General features: G+C 52.7%; 6 protein-coding genes and 1 non-coding gene across 7 annotated transcripts; 4 read left to right on the plus strand and 3 right to left on the minus strand.

The window, feature by feature from the left end:
• Positions 1-136: 136 nt before the first annotated feature.
• On the minus strand, positions 137-1,615 carry J4E88_005423 (uncharacterized protein; the record flags this gene model as incomplete). The annotated part of the gene is made up of 3 exons (XM_049399060.1): positions 137-885; positions 939-1,333; positions 1,383-1,615. The coding sequence occupies 3 exons, from the start codon at positions 1,613-1,615 to the stop codon at positions 137-139; spliced, it is 1,377 nt and encodes a 458-aa protein (XP_049254851.1).
• Positions 1,616-2,046: 431 nt separating this feature from the next.
• On the plus strand, positions 2,047-3,703 carry J4E88_005424 (uncharacterized protein; the record flags this gene model as incomplete). Its single annotated transcript, XM_049399061.1, has 3 exons — positions 2,047-2,601; positions 2,694-3,543; positions 3,594-3,703. The coding sequence occupies 3 exons, from the start codon at positions 2,047-2,049 to the stop codon at positions 3,701-3,703; spliced, it is 1,515 nt and encodes a 504-aa protein (XP_049254852.1).
• Positions 3,704-4,718: 1,015 nt separating this feature from the next.
• On the plus strand, positions 4,719-6,098 carry J4E88_005425 (uncharacterized protein; the record flags this gene model as incomplete). Its single annotated transcript, XM_049399062.1, has 1 exon — positions 4,719-6,098. One exon carries the CDS (start codon positions 4,719-4,721, stop codon positions 6,096-6,098), a length of 1,380 nt encoding a protein of 459 aa, XP_049254853.1.
• Positions 6,099-8,915: 2,817 nt separating this feature from the next.
• On the plus strand, positions 8,916-9,000 carry J4E88_005426. Its single transcript has one exon. It is a non-coding gene; the product is annotated as a tRNA-Trp (tRNA).
• Positions 9,001-9,195: 195 nt separating this feature from the next.
• On the minus strand, positions 9,196-10,260 carry J4E88_005427 (uncharacterized protein; the record flags this gene model as incomplete). Its single annotated transcript, XM_049399063.1, has 3 exons — positions 9,196-9,299; positions 9,351-10,173; positions 10,225-10,260. 3 exons carry the CDS (start codon positions 10,258-10,260, stop codon positions 9,196-9,198), a joined length of 963 nt encoding a protein of 320 aa, XP_049254854.1.
• Positions 10,261-10,569: 309 nt separating this feature from the next.
• J4E88_005428 (uncharacterized protein) lies at positions 10,570-12,189 on the plus strand (the record flags this gene model as incomplete). Its single annotated transcript, XM_049399064.1, has 1 exon — positions 10,570-12,189. One exon carries the CDS (start codon positions 10,570-10,572, stop codon positions 12,187-12,189), a length of 1,620 nt encoding a protein of 539 aa, XP_049254855.1.
• A 618-nt stretch (positions 12,190-12,807) lies between these two features.
• J4E88_005429 (uncharacterized protein) lies at positions 12,808-13,349 on the minus strand (the record flags this gene model as incomplete). The annotated part of the gene is made up of 2 exons (XM_049399065.1): positions 12,808-12,990; positions 13,047-13,349. 2 exons carry the CDS (start codon positions 13,347-13,349, stop codon positions 12,808-12,810), a joined length of 486 nt encoding a protein of 161 aa, XP_049254856.1.
• Between the last annotated feature and the right edge of the window lie 355 nt (positions 13,350-13,704).

Raw genomic sequence — 13,704 nt, forward strand, 5'->3', positions numbered from 1 at the left:
CAACGCGGGGTGAATACAATACGCCGAAACTCCCGGCAGGTCCCTTGTAGCATATGCGCTCCAGCCATCCTCCCAGTAATCTACATGTTCCACGATACTATAGTACACCCACCGGTCTATATGCATACCCACACATCTACAAGTTGTCCGCTGTAAAGATAAGCAATGCCATGCGATGCCGCACAAATAGTCCTACAAGTCCAATCGCGAACTGGAACGCGAGCAAACCCATAGCTAAGCGGTCCTCCCGCATGGGACCGAACCATACTAACCACAAGTTGATTAGTGTAAAGTTGCTCGACGAGACCACCTGCCCTTTCCCATCCGTCTCAACATCGAGCATCCGAAGCCGGTGCAGCACCTTGAGGCTCTCCGCTATCGGTCGTCGTAGTGGTTTGGTGAATTCGACGCGCGAGGGCTCCAGTAAACCTGTCCGTGCGTTGAAGTGCGGAAGCCGATGTCGGGGACATGGTACGATGTGGAACAGTTGGGGTGCCGAGTAGACAAAGTTGAACGCTTGCGGTAGGAGTAGCAACATGAGCGTTTTGCTGAAGTGACCGAGGATGGCCACTACGGCGAAGACCATGCCTGCAAAGTAACAGTAAGTGTCGCCCACAAAAACCTTTGCTGGATACCAGTTGTGCATCAGTAAGGCCATCGAGACACCGATAAACGGCAGTAGCAGATACAGCGAAAACAGATGCGAATCCGTCGCTGGATGTGGGTACGTCGTAAATGGTGAGAGATACAGCATATCATTGCCGACAATCAGGACTGCAATGACTATAGACTGGGCCACTTCGATGCCGTTGATGCCCGCCAAGATGTTAATGCTATTCGAGGAGAAGATGGACATCAGCGCCATGTAGACGTAGTAAAGCCAGCCTGGACGTATGTTAATGGTCAATTCAGAAGCAGCTATCGACGTGAGCACATACCCAGATCAAAGAGCTCGCCAAGATAAGGCCTGAGTGGTAGTGGGACGACCATCTGCGTCACACCAAAGTCGACAAAGTAGACCACGAGCATGGGAATAACTGCAAAGGCTGGAATGAGCACCTTATGTCGCCATCTTATGTCGAACAGGTCGTCACCAATACCGAGCAGTACGATAGACTGGAGGGAAAGTATGGCCGACAGATAGGACGCAAGCTTGTTGTGAGGAAACCTGTGTAGTAGCCTCCCGGTCTCAATCAGCTCCAGTTCCTTGATCGTGTCCCGGTTACCGCCGCCTGATGTTGCGACTACAATGTCTTTGTAGAACGGCCATGGTATGAAGAAGATCAAGATGAAAAGATACACCATAGCACAGACCGCGCCCATCATCTCTGGGCTATCCCTGTCAGTAAATCGTTTTCATGTACAGTACACTTGACACTTACATTTCAATCTGCTTCAGCTTACATAGATCCTTCCCTTTGAAGCCACGCTTCGCAAAGGCATCCCCAAGCCATCGTATCAAAGCATAACAGAATGCAAAGGCCAGACCACTGAGCGCTATCGACGCAACAAGCGGCTCACCGTCACCGTGAAGCGTGTTGGCCAGCACACCGACACATGCGAGCGACAAGGAGAGCAATGAAATTGATTCTGTTGATGATAGCGCGCTCGCCATGGTGACAGTGATAGTGTCTGATGTCGAGGTGACGGCGGATCTTGGCACGTGGACGCCTGTAGCTGTTGACTCCGCGCGGCCGTTTGCTGTCGCGACGATATCAACAACGGTTGCGCAACCTCCCCACAGCAACACCGTCACGACCTGCCGTTTTGCCGAATCGCCACCTCTTTGTCTGAACCCGGAGCGTGACTCTGCGTGAATCGTTCGAAGTGGACTTGAGACTGACAGATAAAGATTGTGAACAGATCCACGACTCCAGCAACGAAACCAACAAGCTCGCAGAGTGAGCGAGAGACGAACAGAGCAGCACAATCTGCACGAGGTCGTGGTTGCGGTGTTTGGTGAGTAGAGATTCTGGCAAGGTGTTGTTTCGGCTTCTTCCTGCTCTGCTAACCCGAAACGATAGACCCACGAACATTGGCATCAACATGGCGGACCACAACCAAGCCAGCCGCTCGGCCAAGGCTGATGAGCTCCTGGACGGTCTGAATGCGGTGAGTAGTCATCTCGCGTCGCGAAGTTTCCTCCAGCACTTGACAGCGTCGCGTCTGCCCTCTGCTGCAGTCAGCGATTCGTCCTCGCTGGGCCCCACCAAGGAGGAAGCACGGTCGCCTGCACGGAGACCGCATCTCAATATCGCCGCCGCTTTCGAAGACGAGATCGAGCACGTGGATCTAATCGCTCCCCTGATTCAGGAGCCTTGCGCCGACGGCAGCACCGGCAGCGTCGAGCAGCGCGTCATCGACCAACTAGAGGTGGCCTTTGTGTGTGCGCATCGCGCCTACGCTGAGATGGCTGCAGAGCGAAGCTTCCAGACCTTCTCGCATGGCCACCAGGACCTCGTACTCGCTGTCGACTTCAACTACTTCGGCACGCGCATGGTCACGGCAAGCTCAGATCACCGCGTCAAGGTCTGGGACAAGAAGGACGATTCGTGGTCCCTGGTCGAGAGCTGGAAAGCTCACGATGCCGAGATTGTCGATGTAAGTTATCTAATCTTCAGCCGCAAATCTTCTTTCGGTCACCTGCATGCCATTTTGCCACCTTTGTGACCCGTCGCTAACTTCATGTATAGGTCAAGTGGAACGGCCCCTTCATGGGCGAGGTTGTCGGTAGTATTGGTGAAGATGGTCGCTGCAAGATCTGGCAAGAGGACGTCACCGAGGTGGCCATGTCTGGCAACCGCTTCAAGCTGGTCTACGTACTCCCTTCATTGACCAACGCACCGTTCATGTCTTTGGATTTCAAGAACATCATGCAGGAGACCTGGCTCGCGCTCATCACCCGCGACGGCTATCTCACTGTCTATGAGCCCCAGGATCAGAACAACCTCCATGAATGGACTATCCTGGCAGAGCGCTGGGTCTCCGAGAACAACCCTCCCGAGCGCCAAGAGGAGGTAGGCTTCAAGGTCGTCTTTCACAAGGAGAAGCTACCCTGTTGGACCGCCATCACCGCTGGCCTTGACCGCAAGTCGCTATCCCTCGCTGTTGCTGCTATGAAAGATGTCCTTGTCTTCCGCACCGACAAGGCCAAGCGCTTCTTCCAAGTTGCGAAGCTAGAGGGTGCTCGTCAGATCATTCGGGACCTGGCCTGGGCGAATGGTTCTATGCGAGGCTACGACATCTTGGCCACAGCTAGCAAGGATGGCGCTATTCGCATCTATGAGCTTCGAACGCAGACCGAGGATAGGAACACTGCATCTGGAGAAGCATCGTCTTCCGCTCCGCTTTCAGTCTCACCGCGAGGCCATCGACAGAACGCCCCATCTGGTATTGGAGCTGGACTGGCTGGAGCTTCCAAGGCCCCCGACACTTCGATTGAGAACGAGCAGTATCCTGGTCGCATCAAGCAGAAGGTAGAGATGACCGATGAGCTTACCAATCATCACGGAGCGGTTTGGCGTGTCGCGTTCTCGCAGATGGGTAAGTCACACCGGAAGAACATGCACAGTCACAACTAACAATTACCACAGGTGATCTTCTCGTCACCACTGGAGATGACGCTAGCATTCGTACCTGGAAGAGGGCCGCTGATGGCCACTGGCAGGAATATGCCCAGATTGAGACTGCTCAAGATAACTAGCGAGTCAAACGTTTCCTGCATCGTCAGATTCGACATGTTAGGGCTCGACTGGTCTTCTGGATGAGACATCTACGGCGTTGGTGGTAGGCGGATCGGCAAAGACATGTTAGCAAGCCACAACGCATTGCATAAAGGAGCAATTATGGGATGAGGGAGGGAGATTTTGCATATGGAATTTTCGGCGTTTAGGCATCAGGATAACACCACACGACATACGACGCATGGCTATTACGCTGCGTCCAGGTCATTTCACGTTTAGATACCCACGGCTATCACCGAATCATCAGCCATGTCATGGTGGGACTTTTCATTTCAGTCATCGTTGGAATAAAAAGAAGAATAGCAGCTATGCTTACACTAATATCGTGCACCCACGTCCGCCGTTGTCAATGCTGTACCACACCAGTCGAAGCTGCTGTCTTTACTCACGACAGCCTCAGTCTAAGTCGCCGCTGCTGTCTTTACTTACATCGGCCGCAGTCCAAGCCTCCGCCGCCTGCTTCTTCATCAGCTGCCGCCGCAACCGCCCCGGTTGAAGCTGCTGTGTTCCATCACATCGGCCTCAGTCCAAGCCTCCGCCGCCTGCTACTTCATCAGCTGCCGCAGCAACCGACCCGGTTGAAGCTGCTATCTATCGTTACATCGGCCTCGGTCCAAGCCGCCTGCCTCTTCATCAGCTGCCGCCGCAACCGACCCGGTTGAAGCTGCTGTCTATCGTTACATCGGCCTCGGTCCAAGCCGCCTGCCTCTTCATCAGCTGCCGCAGCAACTGACCCGGTTGAAGCTGCTGTCTATCGTTACATCGACCTCGGTCCAAGCCGCCTGCCTCTTCATCAGCTGCGCATCGTACTTGCCCGTCGCTAGAGCTACCAGAGCTATGGTCACACAGGCCAAAAGAAAGAGGTTATCTAAGGCCACAGTTAGTTCGGATGCAGAAGACTCCAGGGAAATACAGCGCCCAAACAGTGAAGAACTATATGGATGGGATGTCTATAATGCTGGAGCAGAGCCACCCATGGTCATCGACGATGCTGTTGCTGAAGACCCAGAAGCTGCCAGAGCGGAACGGGAGTTATGGCTTTACCTGCCCTTTACAGATCAAGAATTAACGGATACCACGCTGTCTAGCGAGGAGGTCGTAAGGATGGTAGAACGCGGCTATCCCGCTCTTGCAACCAGTGCCATGGCGGATTTCTACCAGTCAGCTCGTGAGCACCTGTCTACATCGCCGCCGCTCACCATCTCAGTGCGCGAAAAGTATCCGACGACATGGCCAACTACAAACACAGCAATGGATGGCTACTGGGGCCAAGCTACCGATGCGGAGAAAGCTCTTCACCCTCCTGACCACCAGGTTGACTCTACAGACGACTTTGCATGGCTTGATATGTCAGGGAGGTTGTTAGTCAAACCCTGTGGGAGCCCCAACGACTCTCTCATGGTGTTGTCCTCCTATCCGACTGCTGACGTCAACTTAACTGTGCACTTGGCTTATGGGACCATCGACGATATGTCTAACCCTTCCATGTGGCTTTTGTACTCAAAGATGGGTTTCCATGTCGCTGATATCAGGGAGCATTCGATGTTCCATGTGGACGTCTTTCCCCAGCGAATAGATCGCAAGACTGTACCGGGTGGTGAAGCGACCCTCTTTCGAGCAGGAACACTTCCCACTCAACTTCGCAGACATTGGCAGGAATATGCCTTCAAGATAATATCTTGCTCTGAGGCAAAAGTCCTCCTTGTCGTTGGGGGAATAGCGGCCAAGGCGTACATGACCTACATTCAGGAGAATGAGATCGAGCATACAGTCTTGTGGACATTTGGAAAGAAACGATTCGAGCAGGAGATCCCGTTAGCTTGGCTGCAGTTCGAGGCTGGGAAGATAAGGCGCCTGGCCTTCGCGATCCCACATCCCGAAGCTTTCTCGAGGAATCGCGCGTCTGTCCTAACGGACATCCAAAGGAAGTTTGCTTTCCGGGAGCGGATATTTGACTACTGTCTAGTCCAGCTTTTCGGTAAAATCCACTTGCCTTGCTTCCTCTCAACAACCGGGTACGCCTATCAGTTGAGCACGGGCAGCATCCTTGAGATGTCGCCCTTCCGGAATTTCGACGCAAAGAAGAACGACACCCTTAGCGATCATTTCAGGCGACCCACTCTGGACACGGCCTCCTTAGACAAAACCCTAGAGAGGACATCACGAATTGATGAGAAGCAACCAAAGGCGATCCTCAAAGTTAGGGCAGCTAATAATGTAAAACCATCAGATGCCCTAACGTACTATCAGAGGGACGACGTTAAGCGGAAATTCACTGGCTGCATCGCCACCTACATCCTAATGACTTCCAAGGCTCTGGGCGGAAAGGCTTCGTCCATCTCAAAGGCCGGGTAGAAGGCCAAGGATCTACCAGTGGAAGAAGTGACCAGACGTAGGCTCCGCCACAATAATCGCCAGGTCGCCCGCCGCAACGCAAAGAAGGGTGATGACGATGAGACAGAGTACCACATCGTGCAATTCTCATTACACACAGATGCTTAGCAAGTTCAGCTCTACGCAACTACCGCCTGCTTGCCTCTAATGCAGCTTCCTCAGCTATCACAACTGCTGCTACTAGCGAGCTATCAGACGCAGATACAGCCACCCGCCTGCCACCAGCACCAACCAGTTGCAACTGTGGCCGCTCGCCTATCTCCCGTCCAGCTTTCCCCTCTGCTACTAGCACCCACCAGTTGCAACTACAGCCGCTCGCCTGTTATCACCTCAGCTTTCCCCTTTGCTACCAGCACCTATCAGACGTAACTGCGGCCGCTCGCTACTGCTATGCAGGCTTCATCTCGGCCACGGTTAGCTCGAACAGCGAAGAAGGCACTATCTGCGGACATCCTCAGATATCTTGACCCCTAGGATCAGAATGAAGACCAGGATCAGAATGAAGACCAGGATCAGAATGAAGACCAGGATCAGAATGAAGACCAGCATCAGGATCAAGACCGGCATCAGGATCAAGACCGGCATCAGGATCAAGACCGGCATCAAGATCAAGACCGGCATCAGGAGCGTACACGGCACAAGCAACATGGTACAAAGAAGCGCAGGTTGGCCACCATCCAAGAGGACGACACTTCAGGAGATGAGTATGATTTTCAAGAGGGATCTGATTCAGAAGATGAGTATGCTTCGCAAGAGGAGCATAAAGTATGGGAGGAGCATGAGAAGCAAGAGGAGCATGAAGTATGGGAGGACCGACGGAAGCGACCTAGGAAGCAGGGTCGGGTCAGAAATCACCAGCCTCTCAATGTCCAGACGGCTGCCCAGAAGACATCATCAGTGGAGCAGGACGAGTTTGATGTGAGCTACACAAAAGATGACGACTTCAAAGACGATACCGATCCGCAGACCGTCGCCGATGAGCGACGTGCATGGTCACCTATTTACGTCCCTTTCTCCGACGATGCCTTATTGGACATCACCCTGACTAGCGACGACGTTGTGCGCATGTTTGAGACCGCATACCCTATACTCTCAACATCCAACCACAGGATTAGAACCTTTTGGGACTCGGTCAATCAGCACCTCCAGAGCTCACCAGCGTTCCGCATACCTGTCCGAGAGGTCGATCCACACACTTGGCCTCTGACAGACCCTGTTGTTGACGGGCTATGGGGAGATGTAACCGCCGCAGAAGTAAGTTCTGTTTGTACAAAGTGCTTGTGAGACATGTACTGACTTTGTACCTCTACCTATCTAGGCAGCGCTCAACATCCCAAAGATACCATACTGGCTCGATATAGACCCAAGCCTTCTGTGCAAGCCAGTTAGGAGCCTGGGCGACACACTAATGATTGTGTCAAGTTACCCTACAGCAGATCCACGCTCTACTGTGCACCTTTAGTACAGAACAATGAATAACCTCTCTAACGCATCTATATAGACATTCTATAGTAAGCTTAGCTACTATGTAGCTACTATACGAGACTACGGGCTACTTTACGTCGATGTGTGCCCAAGGCGCATTAATAGGAAGCTGGTCCCGGGGGAGGACAGCTCTATGTCCCTTCTTCGCCAACTGCCAGCCGACGTCCGCGAGTTCTGGGACTCCGCTGCCTACGTCTTTATCCGTCTGTCGAACTCCAAAGTTGCCCTGATTGTCGGGAACGTGGCAATCCGTTCGTACACTTTGTATCTCAAGTCAATGGCCATTCCGCACACCACCGTCTGGATCTTTGGGCAAAAGCGGTACGCCACTGAAATCCCACTGGCCTGGCTAGAGACCTCGGCCAACGGTGGTGTCATCAATCGAATCAATTTCGCCATCCACCATCCGGAAGCATTCAACAGGAATCGTAGATCAGTAGTCACTAATGTACAGCGCAAGTATGCTTTCGGGGAGCGGATCATCGACTATTGACAAGCGAAGATGTTCGGACGCATACATCTGCCCTTCTTCTTGTCCACCACCGCCTATGTATTCCAGTTATCCACCGGGGGTATACTCCCGGTAACAGCTCTCCTGGAATACAGCAAACGAAGCGATACTGGGAGTGACCATTTCAGCCGGCCAACTCTGGACACCAGCTCGTTGGACAAGACCATGGAGAGAATCGCTGGTCTCAGCATCGACCAGCAGTTGGCTATTAAGGCCATCAGGAAATCCGTGAACATAAGCCGGCACAACACGCGGCAGGTCGCCCGCCGGAACGCAAAAAAAGGTATCAACAATATTCCCAGGGCAACTTATACGCGGGAAAAAAAAAGGTCTGCAGGCTACATCAAGACAAAAGTCTACAAAGTAGGTGACCTAGCGGCAACGTAGGCTCTAGGGTGTTTTTTCCAATCAGGTTGACGTGAAGGTAGGAGGAAGAGATTACTTGTACAGACCGAGGAGGGGAATTGTAGGATAGGGTTGTGGTATGGTCGGTGGACTCGAGATACCATCTGGGTCTAGATCTTTCAGATGCACATGGGCTAGGGAACAGGAGTAGTGGGGTAGACAGCCGTTGCGTAATGCTAGGAACGTTGTAGGATTAGCGTATACAGATCGCTGGGATTGGAGACGTGGCCTTTCTGACAGCGGATCGGACTCGATGACTAGACTTGTAACTAGTATGATGCCATCGCGATTAGCAGACCATCTCATCAAGCTGCTGTGTAGGGAGCAAAACGCTGGGTATAAGACGCATTTTTGACACAATTTTTTCCATCCAATCAGGCCACGTGGCGCAATGGTAGCGCGTCAGATTCCAGTTCTCCTGGAACCTCCTGAAGGTTAGGCGTTCGAATCGCCTCGAGGTCAATTTTTGGAGCCCCTGGGTGCCTGGGACAATGCATACTTTTTGCCGTTGGTTGGGAGGGGATGCGTTGATGCCCTGGTGCGTTGTGGTTGACGGATTGCGCCAAGGAGGGGTGACTCCACCAAGAACCGAGGATCTGGACCCAACTAGACCATGACTCTTCTGAAATTGGCGTGCATTTGTTTGAACTGCTTGAATTATCCGAAAGATCCGAAGACAACCGCTTTTCCAGATGAATTGTCCTCCTGCAACATAGACCTTTCGAGCATCAAGAGGAGATGCGACGTTCTTATGAGGAGCTCTACCGGACATCAGCAAGCGTTGCAACACCAAGGAGGATGCATGGACTTACCGTCGTACTCAATTTCATACGTAACTGGCATATCCTCATCTGTGCTGATGAGGATCGGAGCGTCCCTCCGAAGCTTCCGCTCCCTGACATTGAAGCGTATACCGCTGTCCTTCCTCGGACTGACCCAGAGGATGCGCGGGTCGTCCAAGTCCGCTTTCTCTTCCTCTACCTCTCTTACGATCTCTTTACCCTTACCTACCTCCTCAACAACCTCATTTGGTACCTCCGTATTCGCCGTCAAGCCCCTCGCCGCAATGTCTCGCAGCCAATCTCTCCACACTCGGAGTACACCTTCTTCAATGTCAACAAAGTTGGTGAAGAGATTGTGAGAACCGATCTTGACAAGATTCGTCTGCGCAACCAGCTGCGTGAACAATTCATGCGCCTCTAACCCAAGTGTCTGTCTCACGGTCTCGCCTTCGTATCTCTCCTGTACTGCCCCCGGAAAGGTACGACTGCCAGGTACGTCTCCAGGTCGGCGCTTCACTCTCCTGCCATCCGCTTCCAAATCGCGCCTATGGGGCTTGAAGCGCGAGTACATGTTGTTGTAATCGGCCAGTCTGCCAACCTCCTTTGTAGCAGAGTTGTAATCATCGTAACTCTTCAAGCCATCGGTGCATCGGTATGTACAGAAGTACGGGGGCTCGGTGAGCTTCGCAGAGGGGTGGAAACATTCGAGAAGCACCGAGTGCGAATGTAGCTCGGCAGCTGTAGTGAGCCGATTATGGAGGATACGTAGGATGAGCGTGTATATGCGATGCGATATGGTGGTCAATTGTAGGAGTTCGGGCGTTGGTATGGGCGTAAGGAGGTGGAGAAGTAACTGGAATGGTTAGCAAGTTGGACGCGATACTGATGTGACAGGAAAGCGTGCCTCATTGGGGAGCCTGTAGAGATAGCATTCACCCATGATGTCAGATGCGATTGTATGTATATCAGGTTGCAACGTAGAATGTCAAACCTCGTGGGGCACGAGTCTACACACATGGGCGAAGGGAGCAACACCACGACTCGGAGATAAGATATCGTCATCGCGGTGCTAGGCTCACTTTGGCGGGGCCGAGGCTTGTCCGGATGAAGTTAGAACACCATCAGAGACGCGCTTTCCCATTCAAGCCTCAGCACTCACTTTCTCAACTCACCTCGCAAACCTCAACTTCAGCTGATCGTCGACAAACACCTAGGTAATAGAGTGAGTGCGGCTCTCTCTTTATCCACCATGCAGGGCTTTGTCGCTCGTCAGAGAACCGGCAGTCCTGCCGCTGGTCAGCCTCAAGGCAAGCCCGACCGCCAAGCCAATGCAGCAAACGCGAGGGTATCAATAAGAAACGGACATCCCGTTCAGCAACCTCGAGCGACTTCTGGTATTCCAGCGCGCGGACTCAACGTTACCCAAAACAGCTCTGCCGTCTTGCAGCAGCCCCTCCAACATCGACAGTCAGGTCCTGGTCCAAGTCAAAAGCGCGATCTTTATGATACTGATGCAGAGAGTCTTGACACTACTGTGAACCCATCTATCGTACAAGTCGAAGATAGTCAACAGAAAGAGCAGCACTACCCACAGCAAGATCATGTCGTCAACCTTGGTGGCACTTCGGAGATCGAAGGAGAAGACGATGAGTATGCAGACGAGCCAGAGGATAGGGAAGACGGATCTGAAGGTTATGATGACGACGAACTGCTGCAAGAAAACCGAGACTTCCTTCATGCGAGCAGAGTTGCACATCTTCCTTATGATGAGCAAGTCGACTTTTTGCATCAGGCAGGGCGAGGTGGACTCCCAACTGTCCGAGGTGATTCATATCCCCCGACCACCAATGGTGAGCCGTCCGAGTGGGAAGGTGGACAGGAAGCACTCTCCGACTTCCACAACGAGTTCGCTCCCAGTTCCCCTCCGCCTCAACGTCAGAACATAAACAAGCAAGCCGCACACATGCCGGCGTCCCATGCCCCGCAACAACAACAAAGGCGAAACATGCCAATTGCCAGCCAGGGTACGCAGCAGCCATCGGGTTTGTTTCGGCATAGTGCGCAGATCCGCGAGCAGTCTCGCACTGCCGCGCCTTCCCTGCAGGCTGGAGGTCAAAACGTTCAGCATCACGCCCTCGCCCTTCCCACCAGTCAACACCAAGCCCATCACCCGGACAAGCACAATGGCACTGCCAATCTGCCGATATATTCGGGTCCTCATCCTGGTACTCAGGTGCAGCCCAGCAAATCTCAGCAACACCTTGTTCGACAGTCTTCTGGCCCCAGGACGCAGCCCCCACCCAGGAACAATGCTACGCCCAGTGAGCCTCATGCGCCTCAAAAGCGCCAGCCTCTAGTACCGGCTATACAGGAACCCGTCGCGCAAGAGCAATCGGTCGAGCAAGCGCCGATCGAGGAGCCTGAGGTTGTCTCCCATGAAGACTACGACCACACGACGCTGTTCGGGATGAGTTACGGGCAGCTTAGGAACGAGAGCTTCGATACTAATCCCCGTGCCCGGCCGTCTGTGCCCTCAAAGGAAGATCTTCAGAAGCCTCTGGTTGAGCGTCTAGAGTTAGTACAGCAGAACCCAGATGCCGTTCAGCAATCCGAGTTCTTCCAATCACTGCCCACAACCGAATGGGAGGATGCTGGCGACTGGTTCCTCGATCGGTTCCAAGACATCATTCGGCGCACAAAGGAGGCAAGGCAAAAGAAACGCAAGCTAGCCCAGGAGTTTGAGGCAGAAGTTGAGAAGCGACACGAGCACGTTTCAAAGCGGCAGCATCAAGTTCAGCAGGCGATGGAGAAGATGAAGTCGCAGGGTGAGGGTCTAGTGCCTAGGAGCCCAAGGTCCAGGAAAGGATAGGAGCGAAGCTTCTGAGCTATGGTCTCTTGTTTCGTACCATCTGATGTTTACACGGCGCAGCGCAATGATGGCTGCCATAAAAAGGATGACTGTCTCCCGGCGCAATGGCACTGCTCGATGTCACCACGCGTACATTGTACCCATATATCATTTTACCTACTATTTCAAAACAGAAGCGTGCGCCATACCTTCTCTCGTGGGGTGCATTTCTCTTACTGTGACATCATACCATGCGCTAGAGCTTAGTTATGTGCTACCACTCTCACCTATCCTTTCCTACTATCATCTTGTGTACGGTTTGTCCATCAAAAGCCAAGCAACTCGTAGTGCTGTCCCACTCAGAGGAGGAACTAAACAGATGGGTTGCAGTCTACATCGATGTCAACACTGATTTTCACAAAATCTTTAGGCAATGTAGACTCCTTCGTGGTTTGTGTCTATCAGCCTGCGTAGATGTATGTTCAGTTTTTCTTTTGAATGAGGTCGTGCTCTTCGAATCTGATTCACTCTCATCACAAAGCATGAGCAATCGCGACTGTAGTGGAGTAGAGTAGAGAGGATTTCCACGACAACGAAGAGCAGTTTCCCAGATGAAATGCACTATCGATAAGATCGTTGTCATCTCCCAACAAGCGCATCCTTCATCTCAGGATACTCTCTCCATAGATTGACAAGTGGCAAGAACAGATTCTTCTGCACCTCTTTTCCTTCCTGCTCAGCTTTCGCCTGTTCTCCGGCCCATTTCCACATTTGGCTCCACGGAACCCAACTCCACGCAGCACATTTATGCGGTTCCATCGGCTGTCAAACCCATCAGTATTGTATTATCCTCAACTCCAGCATGAAGAGATACTTACCATGGGTGTCTTGTTTTCTCCGACGATGGTGCAAGTAACGAAAATGGTCACATAGTGCTTTCCCTCTCCGAAAACATCGTTGGTAGCAGTCAGAAACTTGATGTTGCCCACCTCAAGCCCAGTCTCCTCCAGAACCTCTCTTGCAGCCGTTTCAGCAAACGACTCGCCGTACTCGAGATGGCCTCCGGGGCATTGAAGGGTTCCTGCGCCGTGCGAGCCTGCGCGCTCGCCCATGACGATGTTGCCCGCATTGTCGTGGATGACAACGCCGACGCCGATCTTGGGACGTTGAGCTTCTGTCATATTGGAAGAAGTCGATGGGTTTCTCTGTTTCGTAGGCAGGGTGGAAGTTCAGTCGCTCAAGTCGTGACTTTCTATGCTGGCCGAGGCTGCAGGCATGACTCTTCCCGATACATGGTGGCTGCTCTGTGCGCTAGCGCCTAAAGTAGTCTAGTCGATGTGTCGCCCTAAACCTTGGAAGCCCTGCAGGGCTGCTGTCTCTATCTCCATCTGCATCGTGCTCAGCACACTAGGACGTCGCGAATGAGTCAAGCTGATGGCAAAGGGTTACTGCGCTTCGAAGGCGGAGTCGGCACTCGCGGAAGGTGTAAATCAGGCCTCCAGATCCACCATCTGCAAAGTTCGCCCTATTCGGAAC

This window comes from Alternaria novae-zelandiae, assembly GCF_023758075.1.
Source record: "Alternaria novae-zelandiae strain BMP 2774 chromosome Unknown scaffold_10, whole genome shotgun sequence".
NCBI lineage: Eukaryota > Fungi > Ascomycota > Dothideomycetes > Pleosporales > Pleosporaceae > Alternaria > Alternaria novae-zelandiae.